General features: G+C 67.0%; 2 protein-coding genes across 4 annotated transcripts in view; one reads left to right on the top strand and one right to left on the bottom strand.

Moving 5' to 3' along the window:
• Positions 1–3,937, top strand: CTU2 (cytosolic thiouridylase subunit 2). Of its 2 annotated transcripts, XM_054198851.1 has the most exons (15): positions 1–131; positions 663–737; positions 1,108–1,186; positions 1,266–1,325; positions 1,401–1,461; positions 1,652–1,761; positions 1,839–2,116; positions 2,194–2,329; positions 2,460–2,591; positions 2,706–2,797; positions 2,894–2,985; positions 3,075–3,162; positions 3,243–3,309; positions 3,386–3,444; positions 3,529–3,937. In XM_054198851.1, the coding sequence occupies exons 1-15, from the start codon at positions 52–54 to the stop codon at positions 3,590–3,592; spliced, it is 1,473 nt and encodes a 490-aa protein (XP_054054826.1). In that variant the 5' UTR covers positions 1–51; the 3' UTR covers positions 3,593–3,937. The 2 variants fall into 2 exon arrangements, with proteins under 2 accessions (XP_054054826.1, XP_054054825.1); XM_054198850.1 differs by lacking the exon at positions 1,108–1,186 and having other exon boundaries at positions 1,401–1,761.
• Positions 3,876–23,223, bottom strand: part of PIEZO1 (piezo type mechanosensitive ion channel component 1) — a 25,101-nt gene continuing 5,753 nt past the window's right edge. Inside the window, exons 2-51 of one of the 2 annotated variants that reach the window (XM_054198849.1) lie at positions 21,535–21,630; positions 20,151–20,273; positions 19,718–19,760; positions 19,453–19,615; positions 18,331–18,469; positions 17,942–18,155; positions 17,538–17,703; positions 17,211–17,315; positions 17,014–17,098; positions 16,835–16,926; positions 16,487–16,747; positions 16,305–16,416; positions 15,972–16,150; positions 15,745–15,893; positions 15,368–15,547; positions 15,203–15,291; positions 14,509–14,666; positions 14,258–14,434; positions 13,994–14,119; positions 13,704–13,904; positions 13,405–13,609; positions 13,172–13,276; positions 12,631–12,784; positions 11,844–12,087; positions 11,590–11,686; positions 11,308–11,476; positions 11,136–11,225; positions 10,912–11,000; positions 10,630–10,701; positions 10,076–10,176; positions 9,909–9,996; positions 9,489–9,566; positions 9,217–9,389; positions 9,017–9,138; positions 8,759–8,920; positions 8,427–8,685; positions 8,160–8,348; positions 7,608–7,899; positions 7,326–7,470; positions 7,096–7,243; positions 6,791–7,005; positions 6,498–6,656; positions 6,273–6,420; positions 5,983–6,171; positions 5,804–5,896; positions 5,503–5,675; positions 5,288–5,410; positions 5,106–5,185; positions 4,785–4,983; positions 3,876–4,663 (exon numbers count right to left, since the gene is read on the bottom strand). In XM_054198849.1, the coding sequence (XP_054054824.1) occupies positions 4,414–4,663; positions 4,785–4,983; positions 5,106–5,185; positions 5,288–5,410; positions 5,503–5,675; positions 5,804–5,896; positions 5,983–6,171; positions 6,273–6,420; positions 6,498–6,656; positions 6,791–7,005; positions 7,096–7,243; positions 7,326–7,470; positions 7,608–7,899; positions 8,160–8,348; positions 8,427–8,685; positions 8,759–8,920; positions 9,017–9,138; positions 9,217–9,389; positions 9,489–9,566; positions 9,909–9,996; positions 10,076–10,176; positions 10,630–10,701; positions 10,912–11,000; positions 11,136–11,225; positions 11,308–11,476; positions 11,590–11,686; positions 11,844–12,087; positions 12,631–12,784; positions 13,172–13,276; positions 13,405–13,609; positions 13,704–13,904; positions 13,994–14,119; positions 14,258–14,434; positions 14,509–14,666; positions 15,203–15,291; positions 15,368–15,547; positions 15,745–15,893; positions 15,972–16,150; positions 16,305–16,416; positions 16,487–16,747; positions 16,835–16,926; positions 17,014–17,098; positions 17,211–17,315; positions 17,538–17,703; positions 17,942–18,155; positions 18,331–18,469; positions 19,453–19,615; positions 19,718–19,760; positions 20,151–20,273; positions 21,535–21,630 (7,469 nt within the window). In that variant the 3' untranslated portion in view covers positions 3,876–4,413. Of the gene's footprint in view, positions 4,664–4,784; positions 4,984–5,105; positions 5,186–5,287; positions 5,411–5,502; positions 5,676–5,803; positions 5,897–5,982; positions 6,172–6,272; positions 6,421–6,497; positions 6,657–6,790; positions 7,006–7,095; positions 7,244–7,325; positions 7,471–7,607; positions 7,900–8,159; positions 8,349–8,426; positions 8,686–8,758; positions 8,921–9,016; positions 9,139–9,216; positions 9,390–9,488; positions 9,567–9,908; positions 9,997–10,075; positions 10,177–10,629; positions 10,702–10,911; positions 11,001–11,135; positions 11,226–11,307; positions 11,477–11,589; positions 11,687–11,843; positions 12,088–12,630; positions 12,785–13,171; positions 13,277–13,404; positions 13,610–13,703; positions 13,905–13,993; positions 14,120–14,257; positions 14,435–14,508; positions 14,667–15,202; positions 15,292–15,367; positions 15,548–15,744; positions 15,894–15,971; positions 16,151–16,304; positions 16,417–16,486; positions 16,748–16,834; positions 17,099–17,210; positions 17,316–17,537; positions 17,704–17,941; positions 18,156–18,330; positions 18,470–19,452; positions 19,616–19,717; positions 19,761–20,150; positions 20,274–21,534; positions 21,631–23,223 lie in introns of both variants that reach the window. The other variant, XM_054198848.1, reaches the window with a different exon arrangement.

Consider the following 23,223-nt stretch of genomic DNA (forward strand, 5'->3'; position numbering starts at 1 on the left):
CGCCGTGCGCCGGGAGCGGAGCCGAACGGGACGGGGCCGAACGGGGCCGCCATGTGCGACGCGACGGGAGACGATGGAGGGTGCGGGGCAGACGCGGCACCGGCACGGCGCCGCCGCCTCCCGGCAGACAGGTGGGAGCCCGACCCGGGACACGGGCTGGCCCCCCAGGGGCCGCTGCCGGTACCGTCCCCGGCACTGTCCCCGGTACCCCGCCGCTACCCACCTGGTACCCTCACGGTACTGTCCCCGGTATCCCCCCGGTACCCTCTCCGGTGCTGGCCCCCGGTACCTGTCGGTGCTGTCTCTGGTGCTGCCCCCGGTACTGCCCTCCATTGCAGCCCCCCGGTATCCCCCCGTGCTGTCGCCGGTACCCCCCAGTACTGTCACCGATATCCCCCAGTACTCTCCCCGGTATCCCTGCGGTACCCCCCCGGTGCTGCCTCTGGTGTCGTCCCCGGTACTGCCCCCCGTTGCCACCTCCGATCCCCCTCCGGTGCTACCCCCGGTGCTCCTCTGGCACCTCCCCGGTATCTCCCGGTGCTGCCCGCGGTATCTCCTGGGGTGGATAAGGGACCGGGACCGCCGCGCACCCCCCCGCCCGGGACCGCCCCTGGGGAGGGTCGAGGTCCGGTCCCCTCCGGTGACCGCCCGTGTCCCCGCAGCCACCCGCGGCCCTGCATGAAGTGTGGGCAGGGCACGGCCGCCCTCGTCATCCGCCTCGGGGACGCCTTCTGCCGGTGAGGGACCCGGACGGGATGGGGCTGTGGGGCTGCGGTGTGTGGGAACACGGGGCTCGGACATGTGGGGCTTGGGGACATCAGGGCTTGGGGATATTGGGTCACTGGGACATCGAGGCTTGGGGACAGCAGGGCTTGGGGACATCCAAGCTTGGGGATGCAGGTCTTGGGGACATTGGGGCTTGGGGACATCAGGGCTTGGGGATATTGGGTCACTGGGACATCAAGGCTTGGGGACATCAGAGGTTGGGATCATTGGATCTCAGGGATATCAAGGCTTGGGAAGAGCAGAGCTCAGAGACAGAGGGCTCGGGGACATGGAGTGTGTGGGGCATGGGACATTGCATGGCTCAGGGCCCTGTCCCCGCAGCGACTGCTTCCGCGAGTACTTTGTGCACAAATTCCGCGCGATGCTGGGCAAGAACCGCGTCATCTTCCCAGGAGAGAAGGTACTCGGGGGGGACAGGGATGCTGGGAGGACCCGTGTGGTGGCAGTGGAGCTGATGACTGTCCCTCCCGTCCCCGCAGGTGCTGCTGGCGCTGTCGGGGGGACCGGCCTCCAGCGCCATGCTCCGGCAGGTCCAGGAGGTGAGAGTGGGGACAATGGGGGGGGACGGGGAGGGGCACGGCTCACCCACCTCCCTCACCCTGCGCCTCTGCCAGGGGCTCAGCCGGGAGACGGCCAAGAAGCTCCGCTTCATCCCCAGCCTCATCTACGTTGATGGTAAGGGTTAGCCCCGCTGCCCGTTTGCTGCCTGTTCCCTGCCCCACTGCCCGCTCCCGGCGTAGTGTCCATCTGTGCCGTGTCAGGGCTGGGGGCTGCCACCTGGGGTGTCCCCCTCACCCTGGGGGATGGGGTGGGTGCCCCCTCTTCACCGTGACGGTGGCCCCGGCGCTGCCCCCCTGCCTTGCAGAGGGAGCGGTGCGCGGGCTTAGCGCGGCACAGCGGGAGCAGAGCCTGGCCCGCATGGAGACCCTGCTGCAGGCGACCGGCTTCCCCTATCACCTGGCCCACCTGGAGCAGGTATGGAGGTGGCAGGGGTAGGGGGGACACGCCTGGCCACCCCCAACCTCCCCCTGGTACTTATCTCTGCCCCGCAGGCGCTGGAGCTGCCCGCATCCATATTGCAGCCAGGGCCGGAGAAGTCCGGCAAGCCCAGTCCCTCCTACAAGGAGGCCGTGGAGGGCTTCATCCAGCAGCAGCGGCAGGAGGGGGACGGGGATGGTGGCACCTCATTGCCTGACCTCGGCACCCAGGACGCGGTGGGTTCCCCGCCCACCCCCCGCCTGCCCATCGCTGCCCGCACCCAGGAGCTGCTGCGGCTCTTTGAGGCCGTGGAGACGTCGACAGCAAGAGAGGAGCTGCTGCAGATGCTGCGGTGAGGGTCCGATCCTGCCCGGCATCGGCACCGGGCATGGCATAGTGGCTCTGAGCCAGCGTCATCTTGTCCCCCAGGACCCACCTCATCCTGCAGACAGCCCGGACCAGGGGCTACACCAAGGTGATGACGGGCGAGAGCTGCACCCGTGTGGCCATCAAGCTTCTCACCAACCTAGCGCTGGGTCGTGGTGCCTTCCTCGCCGTCGATACGGTGAGCAGCCCGCCGGTACCCTGTCCCTGAGCTGGGGATGGCTGTCCTCGCCTGGAGGGGTGACACAATGCCGCGGGAGGGGTCTGTGGCTTGGTGGTAGTGCAGTCCCTTGGTAGCCATGCACCTGCAGGGCTTTGTGGACAACCGCCACGGTGACGTGATGGTGGTGCGTCCCATGCGGGAGTACATGGCCAAGGAGATCGCCTTCTACAACCACTTCTTCGACGTCCCCACCGTCATCGCGCCACCCCTCCCCACCAAGGTAGCGATGTCCCCCGCCCCCCGTAGTGGGGAGCCCAAGTTCTGTGTCCCCACGATGGGGATGGGACCCCCCCCGCCGCCATCCCACCCCTGTCCTCTCTGCTCGCTCCCCCAGCGCCAGGAGAAGCCCAGCATCCATCGCCTGATAGAGCGCTTCCTCCTGGGACTGCAGGAGGATTTCCCCTCCACCATCAGCACTGTCTACAGGTACGGCGTCCCCTGCGCGAGGGCACTCCGGGGTGAGGGGGGCAGTTTGGGTGTGAGCAGGGTGAACCCCTCACCCCCCCCCCACATTGGCTGCAGGACGGGCGAGAAGCTGAGCCCGGCTCCGGCCAAGGCGAGCAGCGAGTCCCAGCGCTGCCTGCTCTGCCTGTGCGCCCTGGACATCGCCGGGGGTGAGTGAGGGGGGCGGTGGCGGGCACAGGGGATTAAGAGGGGGCGGCCATGCACCCCCAGCCGCACCCCTGCTCTGCGGCTCTTGCAGAGGAGGAGCTGGCCCTGGAGCCCACGCTGATCACGGAGGAGACAGAGCCGGCGGGGGACGGGTGCTGCCAGGGTGCCACGGCAGCAGGGTGAGCATGCGGGAAGGGGGGATGCCGTGCCGGCACCGGGGCCGTTGTGCCAGCACCTCTGATGGTCCCTGTCCCCCCAGGGCTGAGAGCAGAGCTGCCTTCATCCCGCTGCTGTGCTACGGCTGCCGCCTCACCTTTAAGGAACTGGTAAGGCTTTCGGGGCACAGCAGGGCGGCTCTCCGTGGGGTCGGGTGTCCCCATCCCCATGGCTCCTCTCTTGCAGGGCCCCCTCGCCACGCTGCCACCCTACGTGCGTGCCGAGGCCCAGCGCAGGATCCGCAGGTAGGAGGGAGCGGGGTCCCCTCCCATCCCCCCTGTCTCGGCCCTTGATGCCACATCCATCCATGCCATGTCCATCCCTCGCAGGGCACAGATGGAGCAGCAGAGCCAGGAGGTCCCGCTGGAGGATGAGGAGCCCGGCAAGAGCTGAAGGGGCTGGGGACAGTAGGGGACACAGACCCCCATCCCTCTGGGGCACCGCTGGGGCAGGGTGGCCCCCCCCTCCCTGGATGGTGGGGGACCAGAGCCTCTGAGGACCCCTGTCACCCAGGCAGCTGCTTTTGCACCCTGTTTTGGTTACAGCCAGGGGGCAGGGACAGCCCCCAGACCCCATTCGGTGGGTGCCAGGGGTGCTGGTGCCCCCCTGGGGGCAGCAGGGCCCTGGTACCACCCTGTGCCTCCCTCTCCCCAGCCCAGCCCAGCAGCCGGGGAGGTCTCAGCTTTGTTTTTATTAGATATCTGTATAAATAAACCATTTGAATTAATAAAAAAAAAACCAAAACAACCAAAAACAAAGTCACAACGAGTGTCTAGAGTCCAGCTGGGGCGTCCAGCCTCACCCCGCGGCTGGGGGGGGCCGTGACCCAGGGCCCCCCATCCTGGGGGGCTATTGCTTTTGAGTTCAACCTGGTTCTGGAGCAGGGCTGGGGAGAGCGAGGAGGGGGCACAGGCCAGCTCCTGCCGCCCCCATGCCACCCCTTCCCCAACAGCCAGGGGTGCCCAGCAGGTGTGTGGGGGGGGCAAGGGCGGGCAGCTCCTGTCCCCCTGCCCTGGGAAGGCACGACGTGGTCTCCGCAGGTCGGACGGCTTCAAAGCAACGTAAGAAAAACATCCTCCCTAAAAGCGAGTGCTGAGTACCCTGCGTCCCACTGCCTCCCCCAGCAGGATGCGGCCCCAGCTTTGGGAGGGGCTGGTTAAGGCATTGGCGGTGATGTCCCCAGGAAGGGGGAGGGGGCCCAGAGCCCCCTCCCCTTACTCCTTCTCCCGTGTCCACTTGATCATAGTCTCAGGGGAGCGGTAGAGGAAGATGAGCTTGGCGTAGAGCTCCTCTTCCAGCTCCAGCTCGCCCGTCTCCCGCACCAGGAAGATGTCCTGGCACAGCTTCAGGATGCGATCCACGCAGGGCAGCTCCTCGAACATGATGGAGTGCGAGATCTCGCTGAAGAAGCCCCGCACGAACTTCCCGATTACCAGCACGATGGAGACGTACAGCCCCATGATCCTGCAAGGGCAGGGGGAGAGCATCCTGTATCCCACCCCCAGCTTCGCACCCCTTTTGGGGTGCAGCCAGGTGGTCCACCACCACCACCCCCCCCCTCACCTCGTGCACCCCCTCCACGTACCCGTAGCCAGCCAAGAAGCCCAGGCTGGGGGGGCTGACTTTATCGTTGAAGATGACCATGGGGAGGATGTTGCCGTCGTGTGGGGGGGCCTCTTTCAGCCGCACCACCCACCACTCCAAGAAGCTGTCACCTCCTCGGCCGGCACGTGCACGCTCCCGTTTCAGTTGCACCTCCACATCCAAGTAGCTGTCCTCCCCATCTGCCGGGGGCGGGGGGGTGGCATCGTCAGGGCACAGCATGGCCACCGATGTGCCCCCAACACTGATTTTTTTTTTTTTTTTTGGTGGGGGAGGCAGAGGGGGGCGACACGATAGGACCCACCTGGCAGCAGCTGCTTCACTGGGTTGGCTTCAGGGCCGTTGGGTGCCCGGATGTATTTGGGGAAGAGTTTGGGCACTTGCCTGCAAGAGAGTGGGGTGAGCCGGGGGAGGGAGGGGGACACAAGAAAACCGTCCCACTGAGGACGACGGGGGGGGGGGTGTCCCCTCCCCAGGGACACTCACACGGGGGAGTCGCGGGTGCCCTGCAGCAGCTGGGCCAGCTCCATGCGCTGGGGCGCGCCGGGCTGCAGGTCAGTGGTGTGCTTGTCGAAGGTGTGCTCCACCGTCCCCCCCTTGCCCAGGTCCCTGCGGGCAGAGCGGGCAGCAGAGGCTGAGTGAGTGTGCGTGGGGGGGGGGGTGCAGGCAGGGCTGCCCCGTCCCCACCGTGCCAGCGGTACCTCTGGAAGGTCCAGGTGAGGCGGAGGGTGATGTCGGAGGAGCCGTTCTGCAGCTCCCGTCGCATCTGCTCCCGGCTGGGGGGGCTGATGCTCCAGAGCGATCCCGAGCTGCCCTCGATGCGGGCCGTCACGATGTCCTCGTAGCCGTAGAGCGTGATGAACTGCATGGCCACCTGGTGCCGGGGGACGACGACACACACACACAGCTCAGCCCCCCACCCAAGGACACCCCCAGCCCGGGGCGCCCCTCCCCGGCTCTGCCAGCCCCATGGAGCAGGATGGGGGTTTGGGGGGGATTTACCGGCTGCCTCTCAAACTCGTTGGTGAGAGCTTCGTAGTCCTGGGGGGTGAAGGGCTGGATGGATTGCTGCTGGGCGCTCATGGTGAACAGCGGCTGTGGGGGGACAAGGTGCTGTCAGTGGGGCAAGGGACCCCGGAGTCCGAGATGGGCACCCCGGCACCCCCTCCCCGTATCCTCACCTCGTACCCCCCCAGTTTGAGGGTGACAGTGACATCGATGGGGTGGTTCACAACGCCCACCACGGAGCGCACCAGCGACATGAAGAGCAGCGGGAACCAGATGATGGCCACGAGGAAGAGGATGATGAGGCCCCCCATGCCATACTTCACGATCTTCTTCTTCTTCTGCCCCTTGGGCTGGGGGTATTTCTGGGGGAGGGGAGACAGCACATGGCGCCAGGTAGGCTTGGGGGGATCCCAAGCAATGAGGGGCTTATTGGAGGTCCCTTCCCAGCCCAATGGGGCCGTACCTTCTCTGTCTCGCGGCTGCACTTGATGATGAAGATGTTGGCATAGATGTCCTCCACGCACATCCAGTTGGAGAGGGACAGCGTGGTGTCCGTCCAGACCCAGTCCATGACAGCCCGCAGCTCCACCAGGAAGGGCACGAGGCGAAACCTGGGGGGTACACAGGGAGAGGGGGCTGGTACATCACCCTCTGGGCACCCAGGTGTCCGCGTGGCTCCGTGCCGTACCCTTGGAAGAGGAAGAGGTTGAGGTGGTTGTATTTCTTGGTGAGGAAGTTGCCCAGGATGCGGGTGGGGTAGCCGCAGCGGATCTGGTAGGCTGACAGCGAGAAGTAGATACACTTCACGAAGTACCACAGCTGGGCCACCGTGTTGAGGCTGAACAACCTGCAGGAAGGAGGTGTCACTCCTCTGGCCACCTCTCTGGCCAGGCTGGGCCACCACGTGGGCTTGGGGATACAAAGGTGCCACATTAGGACCACGCCGTGCCCTTGAGGACGTCCTTGGCGGATGCTCGGTACCTTTCCGTGACTGCTGGCAGGATGAAGAACATCCAGAGGTGGATGCTGAAGACCAGGATGACCTGGAAGATGAGCTTGCCCAGCACGGTCTTGCGGAGGTAGAGCGCACGGTCGATGACCATGGTGGTGAACTGGATGAGCAGCATGACCAGGAAGGCCTCTGGCACTTGGTCATCCGACAGCGAGGAGGTGATGTCGGCGGCCGCTGAGTGTTTCTGGGGATGCAGGAGAGGTCAGGATATGGCCCAGCCTGACCCCGTGGTGGGAGCCGGACAGTCTGTGCCCTGCAGGAACCCCCTGCTCACCCCAAACGCCCAGAAGCCGAAGATGATGATGATGAAGTCGACCACGTCAGCCAGGAACATGAAGGCGTAGACATCAGTGGCTGCCCGGTGCTGGGTGTGCAGGATGTCCCAGAAGAATCCACGCACCGGCTGGTACATGTTCTGCGCCCTGGAGGGGACAGAGGGGACAGATGACCGGGGGGGGCTGCACTCCACATCCCTCACCCCAACCAGCACCACGGGGCACTCACATGGTGAGGAAGAAGAGCTTGACCCGCAGCCCAAACGCCTTCAGCTTCTTCTGAGCATGGCTCTGTTTTGCCTCTTCTTCCTCCTCCTCCTCCTCCTTCTCCTCCTCCTTCTCCTCCTCCTCCTTCTCCTCCTCCTCCCCATGCTCTGTGGGTGAGGCACAGCATGGGTGACAGCCCAGGGTCCTGCGGGGCCGCATCCCGCCCATCCCCAGCACCCCTCTGCCCTGGGGGACGCCTGCATTACCCCTTGCTGGGGCGTGAGGGCTGGGAATCAGCACTCACCTTCCTCCGGAGCCGTTTCCAGCTTCTTCCCCCGCCACCTCTTCCTCCTGAAGCGGAGCTGTGTGGCCTTGGTCCCCTCTTCCTGCCCCACGGCATCGCCCTCTGGCTCCAGCCCCACGGCTGCGCCCGGTGGCTCCGGCTCTGCCAGCGCCTCTGTCCCTTCCTCACCCACCGGCAGTGGTGGGGACACTGCTTCTGCCCGCCTCTCCTCTTCTTCCTCATCCTCCACCCGCTCCACCTCTGCCTTCTTCTTGGGGAAGGGGTCCTCCTCATGGTCCCACAGCCCATAGGCCTGGGGAGGAGGGCGGTCAGGGGGATGGAGTTCCTGATGCCCCCCACCCCATGCACCTCACCCCCCAGCCTGCAGCATTGGCTCCCGTTGCACCCCAAGGACCCAACCAGCAATGGGTGCCTTGGGTGGGAAGCAAGGCAGAGCCACCAAGTGCCCACCGGGTGCTCTCCAGAGCCCCCATCACCCCCAGGAGCATCTCCAGCTCCTGGGGATGCCCACCCAGGCAATGCCCATGGTGGTGACCATGCTCCAGGACTCACCAGCAGCAGGGAGCGATGGAAGAAGAGCGCCAGGAGCTGGATGAGGTCGTACTTGATGTAGCGGTCGGTCTTCTCCAAACCCAGGATGCGGGGTGGGAAGAAGGGCTTGCCCTCATTGCGCACCAGCATGGCATAGCCGTTCCAGGGGAAGAACCCAAACTGGAAGAGGTATTTCACCACCACCATGACCTGTGGGGACACTGGGGTCAGCAGGTGGCAGCCGGGGGCCGGGTGGCATTGTCCCCTCCCCAGCCATCCCCTGCCCACCTCAGTGAAGATGATGGCCGTCATCCAGAACCGCTTGCTGGGCCTGGGGATGGAGAGCATGGCCCAGAGGAAGACGAGGATGGGAAGGAAGAGGGAGATGACGGAGGCGGTCACCATGTTGTTGAGGATGATGATGAAGTAGCAGAGCAGCTCGGAGTGGGCAGCCACGCAGCGGTACCCAGCCAGCAGCAGCTTCAGGAACCGGTTGTGGGACTGATAAAACTTCTCGGACTCTTCCAGCTCAGGGAAGTACAGCCGCCTGCAGGGCACAGGGGGGTGAGCCAGACCTGCCACCCCCCGGCCCCGGCCCCACGGTCCCCACGTCCCCATACCTGCTCAGGAGGAGCTCGCTGGCCGTCCGGCTCCGGTTCTGGGGCAGGGCCAGGAGCTCCTGAGACCCAGCCACCTCCTCCCGAGACCCCGAGATCACCGGCTCCTGGCTGCCCCTGGGCAGCGGGTATCCTTCCGGGGCAGGGGTGTCTCCTTGGTGCCCGCTGGGGACAGCACGGGGACAGGGGTGAGCCCCCTGCCTGCCGACCCCTGCCTGCGGCGCTGCCGGCTGCCCCCTCGGGGGGTATCTATGCACCTGCCTGGAAGCGACGCCGTTTTGGGGGTCCGCACCCCCTGACCCCTGCGGGCTCGACTCCTCGGGGGGTTCCTCCGGTGGCAGCAGGTAGAGCTCGTCCAGGACCCCACGGTGCACATCCTCTCCCTGCAGCGGGCAGGGGGTCAGCGCCACCACGGGGCTGCCACCACCCTCCCCGTACCCCGGCGTGTCCCCTGGGCTCACCGTGGCCAGGCGGCGCGTGAGGACGTATCTCTCGAGGCGCAGGACGTTGGACATGTCGGCGTGCTCCCGGGTGCAGGCGTCCAGCCACTGGGTCAGCCCGTCCACCATGGCCCGGCACAGCACCCACAGGAACCGCAGGGTGTTCAGCGCCCGCTGCACCACGTTGCTCCGCTCTGCCAGGGCGAGGAGAGGGACGGGGCGGGGGGTCACTTCGTGCCTGTTTGCACCCCCCCCCAGCACTCCCTTATGCTGTGGTCCTGCTGCCCACCTACCAGAGCCTTCCTCCTCCTCTTCCTCCTGGCCTTCAGCCTCTTCGGGTGCCTCCAACTCCTCTCTCCTTCCGCTGTCCCCTGCAATGGTCAGACCCCCCCGCCCCGGGAAGGGGTAGTACCACCTCAGCAGAGGGTGGACGTTGTTTCTGGTCCCCAGTGGGGCTCTCCCGCTCATCACCCCACAGCCCTTCCCCCAATCCAGCTTAAAAACCAGCGTGGGCACCAAAGGAGAGCTGCACGGCTCGTGCCCAACCCCATTGCAGCCATCAGAGAGTCCACGCACACTGAGGCGATGCCCCATTACGGGACGCCAACAGCAGCCAGGGCAAACAGCAGGCACAGGGCATGGCCCAAACAGGAGGGGGAGGGCACCCCCTCCTACCCCCCTTTCAGCCCCGTTTTGGGGTGAGCCAGACCCACCTGCAGCGACCTCGGCACCGGGTGCCTCCGGCTGCTCCTGCTGCTGCAGTGCCGTCCTGGTGTTGGTCACCCAGGCCTGGTAGGCGAGCTGTTGGCGGGGGGAAAGAGGGGCTGTCAGTGCCCCACGGACACCACGACACTGCCCCCAGCACCCCGGCCATGCTCACCTGGAAGGCGCTCTGCCTGCCCGGCCGCGGCTCCTCCAGCATCGCCTCCTCCTCCTCCTCGCTGTCCGACTCGAAGAGGAAGTATTCCCCCGAATGCAGCACTGCCGGGGCAGCACAGGGTGTCACGGCACGGCCGGTGCCATGGCATGGGGTGTCATGGCACGGCCGGTGACCGGTGGCACGGCACAGGGTGGCACGGCACGGCTGCTGACTCCCCAAGGCTCTCTGCCTGACACGGCGCTGCCAGCACGGTGCCGAGGACACCCGTGGGGATCTCCGTTAGAGACAAACCCTCCGGCACTGGCGTTCGGAGGCAACCAATGCCGGTAATCCCAAACCCAGCCCGGCACCCCCAGTCCAACACCCCGTTAGCGTTGGGAAGCAGAGAAGCCCTGGTTAGTGCCCCGCAGCCCAGCACGGGGTCGGGGGACATGCAGAGTGTCACCTTGCCGAAAGCACCGTCACCACCGCTCCCCGCAGGTGTTAGTGGTCCCCGGCGGAGGGACCTTGCCGAGGGGCTGTGCCCCGTTATGGCCCCCGTGCCGAGGCAGTACCTGCGGCGTGGTCTAACCATGGCCGCCACCACCGCTCCCTCTGCCGGGAAGGGTCCACCGGGCTGCCGGGTGCTGTGGAACAGCAGACAGGAGGGGACGCTGAGCACGGTCACATTCGGTGCACCCACCCCCTGGCACGGGGGTGAGCCAGGGGAGCAGGGAGGGGGGTTCACCGCAATGCTCCGAGAGGCTCCACTGGGACGGGTGTTGGCGATGGGTCACGGTCACCCTACTGTGCCCAGAGGGGTGGAGGGGACAAGGCGGGGAGCCCCTGGCTCTCACCTGGGCTGGCCTCATCCTCCCCCTCGGCAGTGCTTCTGGGCAGCCGCTCCTGGTGGTACTTCTCCTGCTTGGCTCGGATCCGCTCCATCCTGCCAGGCAGAGGCTGCTGCGGAGCCCGCTCCCCCCCAGACCACCCCCCCCCAGGGGCACCCCCATCCAACACAGGGGTGCCGCAAGGTGGTGGCAGCTGCAGGGCTGCCCTGTGCCCCCCAAAACCCACTCACTGCCGCTTCAGCTGGGCCAGCGACTTCTTCTCGGCTAGCCGGTGGGAGCGCATGCTCTTCAGGGTGCTGGCCTTGAACAGCGCGACACCCCTGTGGGGACGGCAGGAGGGTGAGGCGGGGGGGACACTGTCACCCCAGCACCCACGGGGACCCTCCAGGAACCCAGCCCCACCTGGAAGCCTGCAGGGCAGAGGCCTGGAGGTCCAGCATGACGTGCAAGTAGTAGTAGCTGAGGAAGACGCGGCGCTGGAGCAGGAGGAAGAAGAAGCAGATGCTGTCCCAGATGATGCCCGCCTCCTCCACGGGCAGTGAGCAGTCCTGGTCCTTGCCCATCTCCTTGGCTGGCAGGCAGAGATGTGGGCAGGTCAGGCAGCAGCCCAAACCGGCACCCCCAACCCCACCAGCGCAGGCAGGGCAGCACCCAGACCCCCCCCGGCCCCAGGCTGGCACTCACGGTCGTAGTAGCCCTTGACGGTGCAGACCAGGCTGAAGAGCTGGATCACCCAGCAGAAGTTGCTCTGCATCTGCTGCACGAAGACGCAGGAGAGGAGCTGCGGGGAGAGAGGGCAGAACGTGGGGTTAGCCCGGCCACAGCGAGAGGGGGACAGTGCTGCCACCCGTACCCCTCCCCAGGGGATGCCCAGGGGGTGGGTGGCCCTGAGGAGCAGCTCGGGGGACGCTGCATGGCCAGGGCACGTCAGCCCTCACCGACAGCATGTTTTTGGAGATGATGACGGTGATGTTGTAGAGGATGAGGCAGTCCCAGAGCACGAGGCGAGCCCGCGCCGGCTTGCGCAGCATGGCAGTGCCGAAGAGGAGGAGGTAGAAGCAGGCCAGCAGGTAGCCGAGGCCAAAGAGGCTGATGCGGGTGGCACCGGTGATGAAGACCACCACCAGGACGAACCAGAAGAGGTAGCGGAAAACCACCACCTTTGCCATGTCCAGGTATGACCTGTGGGATGGGGCACTCAGAGAAGGACCCTTGTTCCCTCCCAGCACTCACGCTCGGCACCACTTAGTTTTGGGGTGCAGCAAGGTGCTTCCCCACACCCCAGCCAAATCAGTATGGTCCCAGTCCCCGCACCAGCCCTATCTTGGGGGACAAAGTGCCTTGTCCCAGTCTATGGGGTCCCAGTGCCCATGGGGGTCCTGCACCATCACCAGGGGTGTCCCGGACCAACGCATCTCCTTCCAGCACAGCCTCAGGGTGCTCCTGTCCCAGACCTGGGGGTACCATCCTAGTGGCTCCTGTTCCAGCCATGTGGGCGGCGGATCCTGTCCCAGCCCAGCGTAGGGGGGAGGACTTCCCTGGCCCAAAGGGGTCCCAGCGCTGGTGGGGTCCCATCCCCATGCTAGGGGATCCCAGCCCAGCAGGTTCCACTGCCTGCGGATCCCATCCTGTCCATACCCCAGGGGGTGCCATCCCAGGGGAGGGTCCCATCCCCATGGTCCCAGGTGCCCCAGCCCGTCCCATCCCTGGCTCGCAGGTGCCCACCGGCAGTGGATGAAGTTGGGCGTGGGGTTGTGGGGGTCCCGCGCCAGGTCGAGCCGGTCGGCGTTCTCGCCAGCTGCCCGCAGCCACTCCTCGGTGCGCTCGGCCTCGAACACCCGCCATTGCTGGGCCACGCACAGCAGCAGCACGAAGTCATCTGCGGGGACATGGCTCAGACCAGGGGAGAAGCCCGGGGGAGCTCCTCCAACCCCCCCGGCTGCCCTCCCACCTCCCCTCTGCTCACCCTCCTTGGGGCAGGATGGGACCCCCACGGCTTGGGCTGCCCCATGGGTGCCAGGGGCTGAAGTGGGGGGGATACGGCACCCCACAGGGAGGGGGATACCAGGGCCTGGGGTGCCCCATGGGCAAGAGGCTGCCAGGGCTTGGGGTGGGGGCCAGGGCACCCCCATGGGCAGGGGGATGCTGGGGAATGCAGTACCCCATGGGCAGGGAGCTGCTGAGGTTGGAGGGGGAGGACAGGGCACCCCCATGGGCAGGGGGATACCAGGGACCGGGGTGCCTCGTGGGCAGGGGGGCTACTTACTGATGAGGTTGGTGGACTTAGGGGGCACGAAGAAGTCGGGCAGGTAGAGCCACTTGATGAGCGCCGAGTTGAAGGGGATGTCCCGGCTCCAGCGCCACGGATAGTCTGGGGGGCGGTGGGCACGCTCGATGCCGGCCCCCCGACACCTTACCCAGGGCGGGCAGCCTGCCCACGCACGGACCTCCGCCTCCCTGACCCCTGCAAAGGTGCCCCCCGTGCCCCCTGCCCCTTACCCACGCAGAGGGCGGGCGGCATGCCCACGCACAGCAGGTACTGGCAGAGGAAGAAGATGACGAGGAAGAGGCAGTATTTGGGCCAGAGGCGGGCGATGGCCGCCCGCCGACGCCGCGTCAGGATGACAACCAGCCAGCAGCCGTGCAGGATCACCATCAGGTTCATCCGCTGCCCGATCACATTCACCGTCATCAGGAAGCAGATCTGGGGAGGGGGGGGGGGGCGGGCGGGGAATGCAGATGCTCAGCCCTGGGGTGCTGTGAGCGGTGGGACCCCCCCCGCAGCACTCGCTCCCCACCTCCAAGCCAAACTTGTAGTAGAAGTAATTGAGGAAGTATTTGGCACAGCTGCCAAGGCCGTGGTCGAGGTGCTCGCGGGAGATGTCCTCAAAGATGGTCTCGGTGACGGGGGCCACCAGCTGGTGCTGCTTGCGGTAGTACTCCTGGCGCCGGTACACCACCGCCTCGAACACCAGCAGCAGCAGCACCAGGAGGTGGTTCTGGGGGAACAAGGGGGTGCTCAGGACCATGGCACGCCACTGAGCATCCCCCAACGTGGTCCCCGCAGATGGGGTGTCCCCATGCCCACCTGGATGTAGCCCAGGTTGGGGTAGCCCTTGCGGATGCCGAACCAGTTGGCAGGGTCCACGGGACCACAGTACAGCGTGGAGTTGCCCATCTCCTCCGGGCTCAGGTTGGTGCCATTGAGCTGGGGCTGCAAAGGGAAGCACCACCGGGTATCAGCGCCCCTCGCCCCTACCGCCAGACCCCACCTCCAGCCAGGGAACCCCCGCTGCACGGCCACAAGCACCCCAAGGACCGGGCAACCCCCCCAGCATGGTTGCCCAGGCACCTGAGTGCAGTTGCTGGAGTACTCGCTGGGGTCAACAATCTTGAGCTGGTAGAGCATCTTGCAGACAATGATGATGCAGGTCCAGATGGTGGAGAGGCAGGAGGCCATGTGGCGGAAGCGGCAGTAGGGCATGGCGAAGGTCCACAGCAGCACCAGCAAGAAGTTCATCAGCGATACCTGGGGCAGTGGCCACATCAGCACCCCGAGGTGCTTGGCCAAGCCCCCCCACCCCGGGGTCCTGAGGCTGGTACCTCCTGCAGGGCCACCCAGACGGTGTAGAGGGCCACCAGCTTGAGGATGTGGAGCTCCAGCAGGCGCCTCACGAAGACCTGCCCACGGGTGAGCGTGTCCGAGAAGGTCCAGCCCAGCACGATCAGGCGCTCCAGCACCAGCCCCCATTTGGTGGGCACTGTGGGGACACAGACTGTCACGGACACCTCCGCAGCCACCCTGGCTTGGAGGACACACCAACCCATACCCGTATCATCCCACACTTGGAGGACGTCCCAATCCATTCCCACAACCTCCCACGCTTGGAGGTCACCCCAAATCTATATCCCTACCCTCATAGCTCCTTCTTGGCTTGGAGGATACCCTGATGCATCCCCATACCTTCCCCATTCTTGGAGGACGCTCCAATTATTCCCATGCCCTCTGAGCCCCTTCCTGGCTTGGATGATGCCCCAAGCTATCCCTGCACCCTCCCTGCCCCTCCCAGACTTGGAGGACACCCCAATCCATCCCTGCACCCCCCCAGCCTATTCTTGGCTTGGAAGATGCCCCAACCCATCCCTGTAACCTCCCCCATTTGGAGGACGCCCAAATCCCATCTCCCTACTCTCCCAGATCCTTCCCGGCTTGGAGGATGCTCCAATCCATCCCTGCACCCCCCAGCCCCTTCCTGCCTCGGAGGACACCTCATCCCACCCCATCCCTGCCCAGTACCCTGCGACGCGGTATCAGAGTCGCCCGTCTCGGCGCTGTCGGCAGCAGCCACATCCCGCAGGAGCCGGCTCCCGTGCAGCTCCTCAGGCCTGCGGGGTGGAGGGGTCAGGGCAGGGATGGGGTCTTGGGGTGCAGGGGAGGAGCCACCCCAGCATGGGGCCCTACCTGGGGATGTGGCAGGGTGACGGGGTGGCAGTGGGGATGTGGTCCAGGTCAGTGATGTGCATGAACGGCCGGTGGAAGTAATGGAGCTGGAGGATGCAGGCCAGGAGGAAGAAGCCTGGGATGAGGGTGCTGGAGAAGAGCTCGGAGACGCTGAACTGCTCCAGGCCCAGGTCGCCCAGCCTGGGCAGGGAGGGGAGGGTCAGCGCGGGGCCGCATCCATCCCACCCTGCACGGGCATCGAGCCGGCACGCCGGGGTTCAACCCCAACTTCCCTCGTGCCTCAGTTTCCCCTTGTGCAATGCATCCCTGGGCCATGCCCTGGTGCCACCACAGGGCTGGCAGCGGCAGGGACTCCACGGTGGGTCATGGACACTCACTGCTCATAGGTGAGGCCCGTCAGGTTCCTCCAGTACATGGGGAAGTCTTCAAACTGGAAGGTGTAGACGGCGATGAGCACCAGCATGGTGTACGCCACCACCAGCCACCAGAAGCCCTTCAGAACCTTGCGCCACAGGCTGTAGTACACCTGCGGGGACAGGGACATCAGCGGGGCCACGACAGGGACAGAGATGGGGACGGGGAGGGGGTCCCTGGCACCCCCTACCTGGAAGAGGGTGAGGCAGAGGAGAAAGAGGAGCATGTAGACGATCTTGTAGACGACGAGGCGCCCGGCGAAGCTCACCACGATGAACATGCCGGCGCAGACGCAGATCCAGTATTTGGCGTAGAAATCCCGCACCAGGACCCCCAGGGCCTTCAGAATGTCCCGCTGCCGGCTGGGCTCTGCAAGGCAGGGAGGGGGCTGCAGGCAGCCGGGCGGGGGGACACACGCGTGTCCCCGGTCCCCGGCAGCTGCCTGCATCCGGGCACTCGCACCCCAGGGACGCTCAGCCCGGCGCAGAGTCCCTCTTGGCTGGGGGACACCAGGAGCCCTCACCCGCATCTGAGACGGTCACCTCCAGGAGCGGGGTGGCTGGGGACCTCCTCGTTAGCAGCTTCTCCTTAACGAACTCCCGCAGCAGCAGCCAGAAGGTGAGGGTGAACAGGAGCTGCGGGGACAGGCAGTGAGCGAGGACAGCCGGGTGCCAGCGGGGACAGGGACGAGGACACCGAGCTTACCTTGGCCCCCAGGTCCAAGCAGGGATATGTGGGGTGCTCCAGCCCCAGCTGCTTGAGGCTCATGAAGCCGACGCGGGTGGGCAGCTCGGGGGCCAGATCCATGCCCCAGACGTACTGCAGGCTGCAGAGGGCGATGCCGTAGAGGAGGAGGAAGGGTGAGCAGAGCATGGCGAAGTGATGCCGGCTCCGCACCGTCCAGATGAGGCATGCCCAGAGCAGCAGCACGAAGGTCAGCCAGCTCTGGTAGGTGATGCTCCACACCTGCGGGCAAGCAGGATGCGGCCACTTGCCCGGGCTGGGTGCAGGAGGTGCCCACCATGTTCATCCCCCCCGGCCCCTGTCCCTTACCATCATGGCGATGAGGGCGCAGACGTAGCTCTGCTTCATGATGACATGGCCCAAGGCGTGCAGGGGCAGCCGCTCCGCCGGACGCCTCCTGCCTGGCCACGGGGAGGGGGACCGTGAGCCACCCCCTGGGCCACGGGCTGGCCACAGGAAGGGGGAGGCGGTGGTGGGTATGGACTTACCCGGCTGCGGCGAGTTGCCCATAACGTGGATGGTGCAGTTCTCAGCCCCGGCGCCTGGCTTCCCGGTGCTGGGGGACAGCATGGGCTGGGGGGGCAGAGAGGGCTCAGAGCCCACCCCGGCACCCCCAGAGCATCCCGCACCTGCTCCCCACAGCTCAGGCATTGCTGCAGGGGGGGGCACACCCCCCTAAACCCACCTTGGTGTCCTCAGCCACGCCATCGGTGTCCTTGGGCCAGCTCTCCAGCTCCACCAGTTCCCTCTCCGGGGACCTTGCCGGTGGCTGTGCCGGTGCCGCAGTTCTCTGTGAGGGGCAGGAGCCAGCTCAGGGCACCCCGCTGCAGCCGCTGGGGGAGCAGGATCATGTCCTGTCCCCCTGCCGAGGCACCCCCCCCAACCACGGGCACCCCACTGCCTCCCAGCCCCCCTCCACCGGGCAACCCCCCATGCCAGTGCTGGGGCAGTGAGAGCAGCAGGGCACGCCGGGCATCAGCATGGGGTCTGGCTCAGCCCCGCAGCCCCTCACCCTGGCATCCAGCCGGCGCAGCTTCACCAGGGTGGCCACGGTGTAGTAGAGCAGGAGCAGGATGCCGGGGTTGGTGTAGACAGGCCAGGGGTGGTCGGTGTTGAGCACCAGGGCGTTGGGCCAGGAGCAGTTGCGGTAGAGGATGATGTCCTTGAAGCCAAACACCCTGCGAGGACAAAGCGGGTGGCGTTATCACCCCCCCGCTGAGCCAGGACCCCCACTGCCAGCCACGGTACCATCCCAGCACTGGCACAGCACACGCCTTCACTGGGCAGCCTCTGGCCACCCTCCCCGGGGACCCACCGCAGCTGGCAGCAGGACGGGGGCCGAGCGGGGCGACGGGCTGGCCACTCAACCGGGGCGTCACGGAGACCCACGGCACGGCTCCTTCCCCCGGGACTCACCGTGCCCAGATGGTGGGGGGCGGGAAGACCCCCTGGACGAAGGGTGTCTGGTAGGCATAGAGGCAGAGGAGGTGGCCGCCCGCGTAGACGCCGATGAGGACGCAGAGGGTGTCGAAGGCCAGGCGGCTGGCGGGGAGGTGGCAGGCCCACCAGGTGCACAACCCCACGAAGAGCAGGTAGTAGACGCTGGAGGAGGCGGAGGGCAGGGTGATCCCTGGGGAGCAGTGCCCCGCGGGCGGTCAGTGCGCGGCCGAGCATCCTCCAGCCATGCAGCCCCTGGCCGAGCATCATCTGGACCGAGCATCCTCCCCAGACCAAGCATCCCCCACGGCAGCGTGGCCACTGACCCTCCCTGGCTCACCGCATGTCACCCCCTGTCCCATACCCACCGGCCAAGGCCAGCAGCAGGATGGCCAGGCCCTTCCCGGCCAGCCAGAGCAGCCAGTGAGCCGTCACCCGCAGCCTGGTGCTGAGCGGCGTGTCCCCGTCGGCCGTGTCACCGTGACGCTCCACGTCCTGCTCTTCCCCCTGCCAGGCGAGGAGCACGGTGTGAGCGCCGCGGCCTCAGACTGCTGCTCACCGTGCCTCAGTTTCCCCACTTGAGGGAGAGCACGGATGGACGGCCGGGGCGCCCTGCCCGGCGCTGTGCGGGCGCGCAGCCCGGCACCTGGCTGTGTTTATCTCATTAGCCGCTTGGAAAGCGCCTCCGAAAGGCGGCTGTTTTTCTTGGCGCCGGCACCCGGGTTCCCAGCACTGAGCTTTTTTCCAGGCTGCCTCCCGCGCTGGCCCCGCTCTCACAGCAAAGGCATCCGCATGGTCCAGCGCTCCGGTTACAGCCCGGCCACGGCCGGAGCCGGGCAGGCGAGCACCCACCACGACAGCCCGGACCAGAGGCGAGCACCCCAAGACAGGGCTGAGCCCCGAGGGGTGTTTGCTGAGCTGGGGGGTGCCATCGACTCGGGGTTGTGTCTGCCTGGGTGACACCGGTGCCACACAAGCACAGTGTCCTGGTGCCCTGCCGCTGGCACGGCACGGCACCCAGCCCTACGCCCTGCCGGCGAGCTCAAGCTGGGCGCCAGCATCCCATGACTGCCCACCCCACTGCCCTTCCTCAGCCCAGGGGCTTCGGTGCGGCGGTGCCAGCTGGAGCCTGGGGGTCCGGGCACCGCGCTCCCCCCACCGTCGGGCAGCCCCGCATCAAGCGGTGCCGTAGGGCCGGGCTGTTTGCCGGGATCCCTATAGCAACGCGGGAGCAAACACGGGCGCTCCTCCGCGGCTGAGTCACCCCAGCCCCGTATGAGGTGCCGTGCCGATGACCCAGCCCTCCGCCGCTGCCCGCTCGGCCAAAACTGCCCCAACCTGGGTCCCTGGCCACCAGGGATGTCCCCATGCCAAGCTTCTGCGTGCCGGGCTGCCCTCCCTGGGGAGGGGACAGGGACCGGTCGCCATGCCGCGGGGAGGCTGGACGTGGCGGGTGGGATGCTGCCGACGGCGGCAGGGTCGGCTCTCACCCGCTCAGGGGGCTCCAGGGACTCCGGCCTCCGGCTGCGGGCGACAGCACCGGCCTTGGGGACGAGGTGGCGGCACAGGCAGAGGCAGAGGGACGAGACCAGCAGGATGCCAACGTCGGGCGCCACCAGACGCACCGAGTTGGGGATGTCGCTCAAGTCCAGCCTGGGGGGGTGGGAGGAGGAGAGTGGGGCAGGGGAGGGCTCAGGGGTGTCCCCCCGCCGCCGCTGCCATCCCCCCAGCCCCACACCGCCAGGGTACCCTTACCTGGTGACCCCGATGTGCCGGGCAAGGACCTCCCAGGTGCTGCCTGCGGGGAAGCAGGGAGGCGCTGAGTTTGGCAGACCCCGTGCGGGCAGGCTCCCAGCCCACCCAGAGCAGGGGCTTCCCCACGGGAAGAACACCCCACACCCATGGGGGCCCGGGACGGGGTCTGTGCCCAGCGCAGCGGCCACCGAGCGGGCACCCTGGCATGGCACAGCATGCCCTGGTGCTGGGCACGTGGCTGGGACCCCGCAGAGCCTCAGCAGCCCCCCAGCACGCAGCAGGATGGGATCCCCGCACCCGCATGTCACCACCTTGGGCGTCCAGCCCCGGGGCACTGCGGGGAGAGGGTGACGCCTGGGAGAGCAGAGGCGCAGGAGGGGGAGGGCAGGCGTGGGCACCCCCATGGCAGGCGGCCCTGGCACCCTGTACTCACAGCTGGGCCCCAGCAGCTGGTCCAGGATGGGCAGCGTGTACAGGCATATTTGGAAAACGAAGTGGGCGAGGAGGAAGAGGATGCTGGTCCCCAGCAGAGCTTTGAGGAGGCGGACAGTGTGACCTGCGAGACACGGGCACCCCATTACCCATCACCCGGGGTGACACCAAGGAGCACCAGCATCCCCAGCAACCCCGGGAAGAGCTGGGAAGGGGTGCACCGTGGCCATGCCAAGAGACGGCAGGGGTCTGCCCCAGAGACAGGGTCCCACCAGGACCTTGCATGTCTCACCGTGCGCCCAGCACAGCCTAAGAACACTCTTTCTACTGCATTCCTGGGGAAACTGAGGCACGGGGCAATGCAGGGAGCCAGGGCCCCAGAACCACACTCCCTCCCACCCTCCCTTGCCCCTGCAGCACCCTCCGACCCAGCTGGCACTGCGCGCTTCCCAGCCCCACTGTAGCGGGACCAGCATCGGGATGCAGCTCACCATTCCCATCCCAATCCCTGGTGGAATGCCTTGCGGGGGCGGCTGTGGGTGGGTGCCAGGGGGTCCCCCGCACCGCGAGCCCCGTCAAACCTTCCACCAGCTGCAGCCGTGCCCCCATCCCACCCGGCTCCCCGGGCCGCACGCCCGTTTTCCTGGCCACGGCGCAGGCAGTGAGCCTACCGCAGCTGCGCACCGGCCGGTGGGCGGCCCCGGGCCAAAAACTCTCCCTCCACTTGTTTTTTTCCTGTAAATCCGCGTGAAAGCTCTCGGCAGCGTCCGGCCTCCGGGGCCGTGCGAGCCCATGAAATATTCAGAGGGCAGAGCTTTTAGCCACGGCCGTGCCAAGCGCTGCCAGCTTGCGTTACAGCATGGCTCAGCCTGGCACGGAGGGCGGGGAGACAGCAGGGCTACGGGCACCCTGTGCCCACCATGGGGGGACACGTCCCGTGCACCCGCCGGAGGGGATGCTCCCATGCAGCCGCCGTGGGGGATGCACCCCCTGCGCCCCCCCAAAGCATGCCCACCGCGGGGGGACGTGCCCCACGTGCCCGGGCAGGGCGGAGGGGCTGCTGGTGGTACATCCCTGCCCACCCTGGGAGGGCACAGCCCAGCCCTGAGGTTTCTGGTTAATAAGGCTGGGGCTCAAAACTGACCGTTTTGGAGCGGGAGGCCTATTAATAGCCGCGCTGGGCTATAATTAACAGAGGGAGGCTGCCACGCGGAGCCACGCTGCCCAGCTGGGGGGAAACCGCAGGAGAAGGAGGGCAGGTACCTGCCGCAGAGCGGCTGACAGCCCCCGCGCTGCCCGGCTTCCCCCCCCCTCCCCGGGACGGAGCTGCCCGCACGATGCCCACCCTTCTGCCCGGTCCCCGTGCCCCAGGCTGAGCCCCTTACCTCCGGCCGAGCGCGGGGTGGGCCCCGGGAACCATGGCAGGAGCAGCAGGAAGAGCAGGTACACCAGGGAGAGGACGTTGAAGCGGAAGAGGCAGGCTGGGGGCAGAGGTAGGGGCAGGGTTAGTGCCGGGGATGTGGCACTGGGTGGGGGGTGCCGCACCCCCCCAGGCTCCTCGGCTGTATCCCCCCGCCCCGGGGATCCCCCAGGACGGCACCCCGAACTGCACAGCGAGGGACGCCCGAGCGGGAGGGGAGGGACACCCCAAAACGATGGGTAGTCCCAGGCAGGGACTCGAGTCCCCCAGAAATGCCAGTGGGAAGAGAGGGACATGGGCAGGAGCCCGGGCTGGGTCAGTCCTGGTGACCCGCATGGGTGGCATGGGGAGGGGGACACACACACACACCAGTGGTCCCAGATACGTGGGGTGACAGGGAGACAAGAGCCATGAGCAAAATCTGCTGCATTTCCACGTTTTTCCTGCAAGGTTTGCAGGGCCCCCCCACGACTGAGCCAGGACACCCATGACCGGGCTGGGACCCCCACCCACAGCCACCCCGGGGGTGGCACAGCCCCTCACCTGCACCCAGCCCCGCTCTGGGCACGCCACCAGCTCACCACCTTCCTCCTCGCATATTTTTAGGCCTAAATTACAGCTTGTTTGCAGGCGTGAAACCGTCGGAGGAGCTGGGCAGGGAGCGGGGCTGAGCCAGCACCCCGCGGAGCTGCCGCCGGCGAGGACAGGGACCGCACGGCGGGGACATCCCGGGGCAGCTGCCACCACGGCTGGGGACGCAGCGTTCCCATCGGCTGCGTGTACACACCAGGCGAGCGGTGACAGACACGGGCACATGCACCGGCGCGACCTGGGACCAGACACGGGGCAGCCCTGCGGCCACCAGGCCACGGTGACGGGCACAGCCGCTGCGGGACACCCACCAAATCAGTGCCTGGCCAGAGACGAAGGGAGTCGGGGCGGGGGGGTTGGGCTGCGCAGCAGCGGCAGCTTCGCTTTTTAACTGTGCCCCTGGCAGTCCCAGAGCATCCCTCCGTCCCCCCCAGCAAGCTGGGGGGACCCCACTCTGGGTCGGGGGGATCCCCCTGGGGCAGCCCAGGGAGGGGACAGCCACAGGGAACGGGCGCTGGGGACCCCAGCTCTGCGTGGCCAGGGACCTGCTCCCCCCGGCACCCCACTTGGGTGAGGCAGTGGGGGCTGACAGGGCAGCCCACGGCCCCGTGGGGCTGGGGGCAGGCTGGGCGCCAGGGGACGTGCTCAGCATCACCAGCCCGGCACGGCCCTTCCTGTGTTTACGAGGCTTCAATGGGACAGCACATCCTGGGGCAAAGGACGGCGCGGCCTGGGGGGACACGGTGCAGCCCCCCCAGGAACGGCAGGGGATCCTTGGAGGGCGCAGGGGCGGTGGGAGAGGAGGCACCCAGGAACGCACCCGGCAGCCCGGGGCACATTCCACGCAGCACCCATCAGGGCTAATGCCGGTCCCCGACCCCACAGCAGGGTCCCCAGCTGCCTCCCTCCCCCGGGGAGTGCAGACAGCCCCCAACCACGGGTTGGGGCGGGGGGGGGACACCGACACCACCATCGCGCCAGCCACCTCTCCACGGTGACCCCAGGACGCGTCACCTCCCCGCACGCTGCCGAGGGTTGCTGGCTACGTTTCGGCAAACCATGA

Source organism: Rissa tridactyla, chromosome 4 (genome assembly GCF_028500815.1).
Source record: "Rissa tridactyla isolate bRisTri1 chromosome 4, bRisTri1.patW.cur.20221130, whole genome shotgun sequence".
Classification (NCBI taxonomy): domain Eukaryota; kingdom Metazoa; phylum Chordata; class Aves; order Charadriiformes; family Laridae; genus Rissa; species Rissa tridactyla.

Excerpts from the sequence above, each read along its gene's own strand:
- CTU2 (XM_054198850.1), top strand. The coding sequence starts at position 52 with ATGTGCGACGCGACGGGAGACGATGGAGGGTGCGGGGCAGACGCGGCA. Across the intron at positions 1,762-1,838 it reads ACCTGGCCCACCTGGAGCAG|GCGCTGGAGCTGCCCGCATC; the intron begins GTATGGAGGTGG and ends TCTGCCCCGCAG. Across the intron at positions 3,445-3,528 it reads GCCCAGCGCAGGATCCGCAG|GGCACAGATGGAGCAGCAGA; the intron begins GTAGGAGGGAGC and ends CATCCCTCGCAG.